Source organism: Antedon bifida, chromosome 8 (assembly GCF_963402885.1).
Source record: "Antedon bifida chromosome 8, ecAntBifi1.1, whole genome shotgun sequence".
Lineage (NCBI taxonomy): Eukaryota > Metazoa > Echinodermata > Crinoidea > Comatulida > Antedonidae > Antedon > Antedon bifida.
In genome coordinates, this window is record NC_136233.1 from 13727870 (window position 1) to 13740336 (window position 12467).

The window sequence follows — 12467 nt, forward strand, 5'->3', positions numbered from 1 at the left end:
TGATGACATGTCTTTATTGTCATCACCACAACTGAAACTGATGAAAAATGTGCTAAAATAAATTTTCTTAGTATTTTACAGATTTTTCAAACACTTTTCTTTTACTAATGTCAACAGCACGAAGTGTATAGAAAGATTTTTAGAATGAAGAATAAATGCAACTGAAGGTAACATCATTTTTTAAGGTTTGCAAGAATTAAACATTATAAATGAGAAAAGGAATATAATGAGAATATAACAAGTAGACACTAACCCTTATTTATTTATACATTTTATGCATACGGTATATGTATAATGAAGAGAATAAGAGTGGCACACACCCACCAAAAAAACAGCACGTCAATGACTACCAATGTTTCAAGAAGATATTATTTTAAAAGCAGAAGGATGTGAAGAAAAACAAAAATGGTGAAATATCTTTATAATTTTACAATTTTATTTTATATATTTACAAGAATTAAAGCATTAAAAGATGCAATCAAATATTTATAACATTTAATATTTCATTCATGGACGGATGATCACAGTAACAATAACAGAATTAGAAAATATGGAAGATCCTGTTTATTTTCTCCACATCATCTGTTTTTCTATATTTCCCCCACTGTGTCTTTTGTTTTATTCACCTTCTGGTTCAGTCCACATTTCATTTTCTATTGCGATTATTTTACGCCCAGCTTGCATGCGACAGAACACACACGTGTCGACTTGACCGGAGGAATCAAGTTGCGAAATGGAGAAAGGCTTTCCACAAAGCTGGCACTGAAATGAATAACATGGTGAGTGATGAAAGTGAAAAGTCACACAAATCATGTAACATGCATTGTTGTCATACAAAAAATGTCACTTGTTGATGACAAAATGAGCTGTAAATAATTTTTTTATTTGATGAGATAAAGAAGGTTCAATCAAATTGCAGAAATCCTTCCGATAAGCTCCGTCTACAAACTAGTTTGTGTGATGTACCCAAATATGGTAGTGATATGCCCAAATATGGTAGTGATATGCCCAAATATGGTAGTGATATGACATCATCATATTATTTATCAAACTTTATCACTGCACATAACATAACATAAAGGCAGCGAAAAGAAAGGGATGAACAGGTGACAAGCACCTCTATCCACATCCCCCTTAAAATACACAAAACAGTGTGCCCATATATGGACACATCACATTTTTTTGTCACATAAACTTTAATAGTGCAGACAGAGCTTTAGACCACTGGGGCTTTCATGAACTGACAAAACAGCATTACTGTATGTGTTTTTTTATTTATTTATGGGTAATGTATTACCGGTGCAAATTTATTGTATCTACCTTTATTATTTGCAATCCCATACTTCTTTTGTTTTCCAGCACCACAGGGATTTTATCACTATTGGAGATATTCCACAGTCTGATTGTCTTATCTCTGGAACAAGAAAGAATCCAGTTCTGGTCTTGACTAAAATCAACATCAGTTACCCAGTCAGTATGACCCTAAATTGAAAAAAATGTTGTGACTATACCTGGTATCAGAATAAAAATTAAAAAATTATATATGGTAACAACTCCAGTAATTACATAGAAATGATGTTTGACTTCTGCCCTCTATTGAATAAAAACTTTTATTGAAATACGTGTTGACAATAGGAGGCACCAAACAACATAAGCTCAAAATTGTCTACAAACTTGTTCCTAAAATTCCTCTACTTTTATATGTTATTAAAACCTGGATGATAAATAAGTAACACTATTATCATATTCATAAATTATATAAAAAAAATTATCTCATAAAAGGTTTGGTTTTTAGATCAATATAATGGTAAATAATCATTATAGCATATAACATGTTTATAACTTTCTTTCTCTTGAAATCAGATCAAGTCAATATAACAGGGAATAGAAAGAGAAATTATTCTTTGAAAGCTGTTCTACATTTTTTGAACTGTGCCCAATTTAGTGAAATATTCTTCATAGTCCCTATCTAACACTAGCAACCTAGTATCTTTTAAGCCACACTACTATTTTATATTTGTATTTTTACATTTTTTTATGCCTTAACCACTCAGTTCTCATAAAGAAACATTCACTTGGTGAGTGAGTAAGTGGTCGAGGGGCTAAGACAGTGGAACAGCAATTACGTAGGCATAACATCAGCAAGCGTTTGTGGATCACTCACTTACTCCATGGTTCTGGTGGTAGAAGTCTTCTCGGATAAGGACTATACACCGTAGGTCCAGTGTGCACATATTGCTCATGTGCACTTTAAAGAACCTAGTACATCTTTCGAGACGAGTATGGGGTGTACTAGTACATCACAGCCACTGATCATAGCTGGGCCCTCTAGAAGACCAGTCTTTGACTGAAGAGGTCGCCCAGTATAAATAACATTTTTCAATTCAATTCTAGTCTTACTTTTAGGGTTAGTTTTGGTCCACAGTTATCAGCATCCCAAACCACTACAGTCTGATCGTAGGAACCAGAAACAAGTATTGTACCTGAAATATGAAAAAAATATCCTCATTGATACTAGGAATTAAACACCTATACACGCTCAACAATTGTAACTGTATTCAATAGTGCTAGGCCCCCAACTCACCAAATTTTAACCACAACATTTAACACCGTTATTGTAAAATACACTGATTATATAATGATAAGATAAAGATAAGATAAAAAGGATTAAGGAAGCACGCATTTCCACAAAGTGCTCAAGGCGCTTGTGAAAACCATGAAAAATACAAACCTTGAAACCAAAAACAACAAAAAATTGCTGTACTACAAAATTGCATGTATTTTAAAATGATATGAAACTAACCATCTTTACTGAAACAGCAAGAGCTAATGGAACCCTCATGTCCATTGGTGAAAGTTGTTGGTCCTTTACTACGGAATATTCCGGTTGATATATCCCACACATGGAGCTGCTTATCCCACGATCCAGTGCATATCCGTCGTTCATTGTTAGTAAAGCAACAACAAGATACAATGTTCGTATGATTCCTAATAGAAAGAATGAAAAGTAGATAACATAACAGTTATGTTGAAGGTGATATTGGAATGAGGGTTTTTAACCAGAAACTGCCTTGATAGCAATGCTTAACCTTTCTGAGCACTTGAACCTAGCAATGATATAGAAAAGGTATGATCACTTGCACATACAGTAGAACCCCTCTTTTAGAGACACTCTGGTAAGTCCTGAAGGTGTCCCTTTAATAGGTGTTCTACTGTACTTTCAAAACATTTAGCGTATCCCTCTTTTGGGACACCCCTATTAAGTTGACACTTTGTTAAGTCCCAAAGGTGTCCCTTTAATAGGGGTCTAATGTACTTTTAAAACGTTCATCTTATCTCTCCTTTGGGACACCCCTATTAAGGGGGACACTGTTAAGTCCGAAAGTTGCCAATTATCAAACACTTTCAGTTTGTGGTGCATCACGCAAGCGAAAAATGAATGGATTAAATGTAGTGTGTGAAAAATCTTTGTTGGTGTGACCTTTGCGCTATTTTGTTTGAAACAGAACTACTACTACTAACCCTATTGTTATAGTTGTTTGGTTGTTGATTCTGTCCCATATTTTAGTTGATTTGTCCATGGACGTTGTTGCTACTCTGTCATCATTTGGAGAGAACTTACAGCTGGTTATCGTACTTGCATGATGACCTAGAAGGAAATAATTAAGTTGCGTTTTTATAAGATGACATCTTCCTTCCTTAAATTTATTTTTTGATAGATGGTTCACAAATAAAATAATGTTATTGAATGATGCAATGAGTATGATTAAAAGAATAAGCAAAGAAAAATAACAATGTCATTATGATTAGGTCGTTTACCACACAGATTTGAGGCCTTATAAGCAAGACTTTTAATCTTCTTTTTGGTTGTATTAATTTAACTAACAGAGGATTATTCCAGCGTTTGTGCAATTTCTATAGTAAGTTCTCTGTATTTTGTGATTCTGATATTTTTTTTAACTCATCTAAAATTGTGAACATGTTTTATTGTTATTAAATAAAATTTTTTTGAACAACCAAAAATAGTATAAATTCTTCCAACATGTTTTATTGTTATTGTTTTATGTATATCACCTTTTTAGTGGAGGTTTTCATCTCTGTCAGTTGATTTAAGATAAAATAACATTTTAAAAAATTAAAAAACACTTCATAAAAATATAATAATTTAAATATTATTTATGATTTAATATTAATATACTCAGCACAAAGTGTGTATTATTTTTACTACATACATAATTGGTATATTTTGAATAATAATCCAATAAAATTCCCTTGACTTGCTAGTGTGACAATTTTTGTTCTCACGAAACGAAACAGATTTTACAACCACAAAAATAAATCATTCGTTGACTGATGAATTTAGTTATTAAAAAAAGTGTTTAATCCTTCTATACTAATACTATTGACATATATCTATATCATATAAAAAAAATGTATCTAATTGGTTCGTTGATGCACAGTAAGGCATATAACCTTGCTTTGACGGTACCAACTTGGATGCAATATAAATCCTTTAATGAGATATTTCCTGCGTATAATTAGGGTAGTGGGCTACCGTACCATCTTTACGCTGGTGTCTCCAGTTAACCAATGACGTGCTGCTGTTAGCCGACGTACCCAACATCCTTTACAAACTATATTATTATGCCTCATGGTCTTTGATGATATAAATAGTGTTTAGATATAGTGAATAAAGATATTGTTCTCACATACACTAAGATCAACAGTTGTAACGGATAACAATAATAAAAATGTAATGAAATGTAAAAAAGTATGTTTTACATTTCATCTTGCCAGGAGCCCAAACAGAAAACTGCTCTTACTCCATCATTATTATAAAATACAAAAATAACAAAACTAAGTAGTACAAATTAATTAAAAACAAAACAAAACAAAGTTATAATGGGATACACCAATTAAAAATAAGCTGCATTGAATAAACAATATAAACAATTACAACTTAATATTTTGAGATCAAATGTTTGGTGAGTTGGGCTTTAAAGTCTGAAATTGTAGCACATTGTTTAATTTCATTGGGAAGTTGCTCCCATAATCTAAGAAAAATAACAAACGATGAATTTTAAAATGTATTGGTCTTAGCCTTCCAATGTATTAAACGCCCTTCACACCTCTCACTTGTTATTAAGCCGGGCAAACTGTCAATCATAAATTGGTGAACGTGATTGAAGTGGGTGTGAATGTTTCAGTACTTGCAACAGAGCGTAATGTTCATTATAGTCATAAAATTTGAATCTAATTTATTCTTGTATAAGCCCACACTGTGATACCTAATATTATGAACTGGTTATTTCCTTTTTTATGCTTCAATTTTGTAACCAACCATTCATCAAAGTATTTATCAGTGATATCATATTATTCATATTATTCATATTTATTATTACCATTTATTCAGTATATTTTACAAAATATAAAACAAATAAAGCAAACAAGAGGGAGAAAGTGGGGAAATTGGGAACAAAACATTTTAAAGCCACTGCCACCAAATAGGTTGGTACAACTATAAAAGTTAACACCATGGTTTATAAGACAAATATGTTATCTGTTTGTCTATACAAAACATTTAACTTTCACTTTTTTTCTTAGTAATTTTTGTCCTTGTCCATTTATTTCTTTTCTTTTTTGGCCTCTACACTTCAACAACATTTCACGATTTGGCCTGTTACTAATTCTATAATTTGTTATTCAATCATCTATCCATTAATACCTATCTATTCATTCTTTCATTCATCCCTCCCTTTCCTTCCAAAGGTCATTTTCTTGTTTATTCATTCATTAATGTATTTATTAACTCATTATATCAATCCATACATTAGTAATTCATTATTTAATAATTATTCCTTTCTTTACATATAAAGAAAATCATTTTTTAAAACACAAATATTATAATGCTATTTACTATAATAGCATAAAACAAAGATGTATGTTATCACTTCAATATATAATTGTAAGGAAGATATCGTCATTAAAAAGGGTTATTGGCCTAAGTGTGTGTTCCTACCTAGCCAACACTGTACATCATCAATCAACGAGAGTGGTAGTAAATACCTCTTAAAAACTAGCCTAGAAATGAACAACCCTCATTCAACACCACAAAAAATCATCGCCTACTTGTTGAATCAACCTCCTTTTCCATGGGCGTATATTGCTATAAAAATTCTCTAAAAATTAGTTATAGTCACATAGACTAATGTAATTAACTGTTTTGGGTGTTTTTTTTGTTTTATCGGATCACTGTACTTTCAATACATGATGTAGGAGCCATCACCTTAGCAATTATTTGTGAATAGAAGTGCAGTTGGATGCAATTTAGCTTTTAAGCTGTCTGGACTAGTATCAAACTTTATGTTTCAAAGAAATGTGATGTGACCAAATATATACACTACCATATTTGGCCACATTACTACCATATTTGGGCACATCACCACCATTTTTGGGCACATCACATTTTTTTTGGTCAAACTAGATAGTGTAGACAGAACTTTAGGACCTGTGAAACAGTGGGCTTTAGCCTAAGGCACTTCCCCCAATCTGCCGATCTTCATCATTCCTAATTAGAATGAGTTGCCATTTTTCTTATTAATTTTTAGGTAATTCAGCAACTAATTGGCAGGTCCCCCTCCTCCGCAAACAGAGTACACATGGCTTAGATCAACTCACTGACAAGTGGATCATTATGAACACCAGAGCCTACTACAGTACGCAAACAGAGTACACATGGCTTAGATCAACTCACTGACAAGTGGATCATTATGAACGCCAGAGCCTACTACAGTACCTACAACATTATTGATGAACCATTTTGAAATGGGAAGATCTGATCACTACATACTATGAAAAGATTTATTTATGACCATCCATTACGTCATGATTGGTCAAATTACTGGCATTGCGCTACGCCCTTTAGTTGCGTTGTGACCTAGTGGGAACCAGGCTTTAGGGCTCGCTATTAAATTAAAAAAGGTGGAATATCAAAAACAAAATGATACCAGCTTAAAGCTCTGTCTACACTATCAAACTTTATGTGACAACAAAATGTGATGTGCCCATATATGGACATGATGATGTCATATCGCTACCATATTTGGGCACATCACACTTTTTTTGTCAAACTAGTTTGATAGTGTAGACAGAGGTTTACACCGCCTACCAAAACTCTGGAGTTTACAGTTACACACACAGGGGGTGCACACCATACAAAATGTTGGTGTTGATACCTGAGTATTTAAACTCTTTGGAGGTTTGCTAATCAGTGTGAAAGTGGTATTACTAAGTTTATTTATAGTATCAAACTAAGTAGACTTCCTACTTTTTAGGAGTTTTATGTCGTTATCAGGTAGTTTATATTGTTTTGACAACTTTGTAGCATGACCACAGTGCTGAATTTGCCATTTTTCACCCTAACTGATAACTCAATCACATATCAACTGACGGGACAATCAATCAACTAACCACCAAAATCAAGAAATCTACTATATGAAATAATCAATCAATCAAAAAAGACATACCGACAAGAAGCCAATAAGTTGGATACAATTTGTAGTTGACTTCCTTTATCATGGTATTAATATGAACCTATTGAAGCTAAAAGTATGTTTAATGATGGATACAAAAAATTGGCAAGGTCCTCTGAAGTATCCTTCCTAATTTGATTCATAAAACTGTTAAAATCATGAATAATCTTTTTCATATCATGTCATAGAGCTGATTGATGTTCGTTAAAAAAATGTAAAAGATTAATAAATAAGAAATGGGTGACAAAAAGTCAACAATTGAGCAGCAAGATCGCTAAATAGGTGTATGAAAAACAAACTTCTGTATAACAAAACTATTTCAACAAATATTATTTTAATTTCTTATGCTCATTTCAGGCAAATTGCCAATGATATCTATAAGTGAGTTCATTCAAATAATATATGTATACATCATAATATACACAAGATACTCAATTTCGAAAAATAATAAAGACTTTTTTTTATAAAAAAATTTTTAGTAAGTACTTAACAATTGGTTTACCGAAAAGTTAAAATTTATTTATAAAATATTTATTTGGAACCAATTTTTCGAGGATAATAAAGACATCCATTGTGATAAGAACACAAACACATACCTCCCAACCCTCCAACTACCAAGTCTGTCTAATATATTGATAAAATGAAGAATGTATATTGCTAACAAACATAACACTACTATGCAGGGCCGTAGCCACCAGTACGGTTGGTAAGGTTTCAACCTGACCACTTTTTTATAGAGGCCTTTGATAACCATGTGGCCTGAACAGAGATTGTTCCATTTTCTTGCAAAAAACTGCACCACTCTATTTCTTGTGGCTACATCACTGCTATGCCTACATTTTGAGTAAGGAATATAAGATATAAGAAAAGATATTAAAGCTCTTTAGACACGGGAACAGAATATTGGATTTGGGCCAGAATTATAGGATACAGTGTCTAAACCAGAAAGTACTGGGCTGTCTTTTAGTTCCGACTAATTTTCCAACCAAACATTCTTTTCCTATCATGCTCATTAACTTAAGTACTTTTCTACTAACATTAAATTTAAATTCTTAATTTTCTGTTGTCTCCATGTTAATTTGTCTTCAGCCTAAAGACATCCTTTCTTCTCAGACTTTGTACTTTTTAGCATTAATATTTCAATTCTATATTTCCTATTTCATCAATTAATTTATTTCGCAGTAAAATTAAAATTCACTAACTGAAAACAAAAAAGAATGAATGACCTGGACCTACATTTTCTGTGAAAAAAGTGCAAAAACTGTTTATCCAATTTAATAAAATTTAATGTAAATTAAATCGAGAATATGACAATGAATGATATTCTGTTATTATTAACAATTAATTCATAATGCTCTAGATAGACTTTTATAACAAGTTTTATCATGAGGATTGATAGAGGATAATAATAGGTTAAAGACCACTTATGATATTACACCCTGATCTTATCAAAAGACAGATTACGTTGGATATACTACTGTACACAGGCTTTATCCTCACATGCACCCTGAACTTCATTTAACCTACTATTTAATTAACAAACTAATATAATTATGATAATAAAAATATTAAAACTATGCATTACGAAGAACTCTGACCTAGTAACTAGTTGACCCGGGAATAGATTAATGAGTACCGGGCAACAAGCAGTCATGGACAACACAAAAAATTGATATATCATTGTATTTTCTTCTTAATGCCAAAGACATAGATAATATAATATATATAATAATGAAGGAACTATATCTCTCACTAATCGAAAAAATACAATATATATTTTCATAGATAAAGAAAAGTCAAATGCACTTTTAAAGAGAGGTTGAAAGGTAGATAAACAAAGAATGAACTGGGGAGGTAGGTGATAGTTAAAAGACAACTTGACCGAGAACCATATTCTAACAACGTATTAGGGATGTACATATGATTTCAGAACCATCGTGAGATTTAGGATATCGCCGCGCGCGCTCGCCGTACAGCCGTCGCAAAATCTACTTAATGAGTCCAGATAAGCAAAAGAAACAATAAAAAAAAATCAACATTTATATTTTTTACGATTTATTTACAAAGTGTGTTTACTAGAATTTTTCGCGATTTGCCAGAATTTGCCAGAAAACTCATTACGTTAATTTTGCTATTTCTGTGACGTCGCAGAAATTTACGGCGACGGCTGTACGGCGAGCGCGTTCTGAAATCATATGTACATCCCTAATACGTTGTTAAAATATGGTTCTCAGTCAAGTTATTCTTTAATGGTAAGAGGCAAGAGGGCCTGAAAATGTTGGCCCTTGGAAAGAAAGTAAAATAGTATCAGAATTAAAGGGGCTATAAATTTATCTGTCTACAGTTTAAAGATGTATTGTCCCCCTGAAAAAATAATTCTTTAAAAAAATTTTGTTGAATATTCCATTTTAATGTAACATAACTTTGACCACAAATTTGATCGAAAAAAAATGTATTTACCTGAAAAAATGTAATTTAAAGCAAAAAAATGGTCAAATTGGCTGCCAGCCAATGGATTTTTGGTTGAATTTAACAATTTCTTTGTCATTTTAAAAGTGAAAACATTATTTTTTTTCGGTTTTTTTCTATGGAAGTGATTAACTTTATTAAAACTACAAAATAACATATTCAAAGTCTGATTTTATTAATCTTCATTTTTCATGTTTTTGGGGGACACTACATCTTTAAGGTACCACTGTGGTATTATTTAATATTTTTGAATCATACTCATTTGTTCACTAGGAAAGTAAAGCATCAATTTGAACACTCCTGCTGGCACTTTGACCCATTACAAAACCTGAAGAAATCATTGCAGAAATTTATCACCAATAATGTTACTACCTGAAAGGAAAGAGTTCCCAATCTAAAAGGTGCTGAGCTAGGGTTAATTAAGATTGAGGCCTGCTGCATACGATTAGAGACAGGAAGAAGATTCTAATTGGTCATAATTCACAGGGATAGCAGGTTAGTATAACATGTTCTTGAAAATAATAATCAGAACAAACAACATGGCATGTATGTGTAATCAAAATAAATGACAAAAACATAAAGGAATTTTAGCCTTCAAATTGAGATATGACACTGCACCACAACTAAACATGCAATTTAACATTCCTGGTTGTAATCGCTCAAAGAATTTAATTCATGTACCTTTTGGACTAGTAAACCTTGTGCTAAGAGAGACTAGGTGTTAATTTGAATACAGTGGGACACAGCTATACAGGGGACACCTTTATTATAGGGACACTTTCCTATGAAATAAAAGGCCAGTAATGTTTTAACACTAAGGCAAACTTCTATTCAGGGGACACTTTGTTGGGTCTCGACGGTGTCCACATGTACTGCACTTTGAATTTTATTATGATGTAGATATTTTTTATGATGGTTCATCAGTTTTTAGATTTAAAATTGTAAAAAAAATATATACTGTACCTTTAACATTTTGAACTGAAGATTTTTCTCTGATGTCCCAAATGTGAAGTTGAAAATCTAAATCTGACGCTGAGGCGATTAAGTTGCTGTTATGCGAGAAATTGCAACACATCACGATGCCTGCATGTGAGCCTTTCCACTGGGAAACAAAAGGAAATTAGCGTTGTCATTGAATTAGAGTGGAATTCTAAAAAGTAATGCAAAACTGTAAAAAAAAATACTATACTGTAATAGTTTGGCAATTTTTATTATTTAGAAATAGAAGTGCTCTTCTATCTTTTGCACTGTATTTTTCTAAATTTAATAATATTCAGGATAAGTTTATACCAGAGTAAAGTAAGGTTGGTGTTCCTTGATACATATACTTCTTAAATTTATATAAAGTTGAAATTCAAACAGATCATTGTTACCTTACCGATATTTGGCCAGTTTCTGAATCCCAAACATACAAATTCTTATCCCAGCATGCACCTGCTAATAGTCGATCATCTGGAGACATGTGACATTGGGTAATTTGCATACTTGCACCTGTATAGGTGTGTAGTTTGTCACCTGTTGAAGTTTTCTGACAAAAAACAAAGAAAGTGAAATAATATTAAACTGTATAATAGATTTTTTATTGATTCAATGATTAAAATTGTCTTGCCAAATACTTGTAATATCTCATTATTTTTTAAGGAATTGAGGCAGGAAAATACACAGCCATGAAGTTACCCATAATGCACATGTTTTGTCATTTGATGCCGTCACTAGACAGGCATCATTCTTGCAAAAATTTGCGGAATTGATTCCCTCTCGGTGTCCACGTAAGACTTTGTAGCGCAACTGAAACAAAACAAAATAAAAATTATAATTTTTTTGAAAAAATGTTGTTTCTCAAAGTTAAGAGTAAAAGCAGGATGACCAAACTCTAATCTAAATAGATATAAATTAATTTCTGGATAGTATAATAGATATACTTTTAGAGCTAGTAGTAGTGGTAGGGAATTTCATTTTTCGACAGACAGTTCCCTGTGCCAATAGAAAACAATAAATTCAGTTTATTCATTGTCAATTTGGGCAATACCCTCCAGTAGGCCTACCATGCAGATAGCACGGTTTACAGTACCTCATCCTAGGCTAAGTCTGGTTATCTAAATAATACTGTAGAAAATAGGCTCATGCTAGGCCTTTTGGTCAAGACACAGTCCGTGGTGACTAGAATAAGTGTGTGACATTCAGGCTGCACACACCTGAGCTAAATCTTCATGCTCCCAGGTACCAGTTTTACATCGTTGCTCTTCATTTAACTCATTTGTAACTTCTAAAGCTAATGGGTCAATTTCAACCTGTATCATAATTGCTAGGCCCCTAGAAATTGTAATAATGAAGGAAGAAGAAACAACTGTCAAAAATTGTGACCAGGCAACTGTAAACAACTTAATGAAAATACCGCCCTCGATAAATTATCGGATCCGTTTGTCACACTCAATTCATTTTTAATATAATAGACTTAGACAGGAT

At 32.4% G+C, this 12467-nt stretch overlaps 1 protein-coding gene across 1 annotated transcript; it reads right to left on the reverse strand.

Moving 5' to 3' along the window:
• Positions 1-237: 237 nt before the first annotated feature.
• LOC144851144 (WD repeat-containing protein 88-like) lies at positions 238-12383 on the reverse strand. The gene is made up of 9 exons (XM_078708702.1): positions 12197-12383; positions 11679-11789; positions 11380-11529; positions 10965-11103; positions 3523-3649; positions 2804-2988; positions 2401-2483; positions 1321-1482; positions 238-762 (listed from the first exon to the last, which is right to left on the reverse strand). The coding sequence occupies exons 1-9, from the start codon at positions 12299-12301 to the stop codon at positions 619-621; spliced, it is 1206 nt and encodes a 401-aa protein (XP_078564828.1). The 5' UTR covers positions 12302-12383; the 3' UTR covers positions 238-618.
• Between the last annotated feature and the right edge of the window lie 84 nt (positions 12384-12467).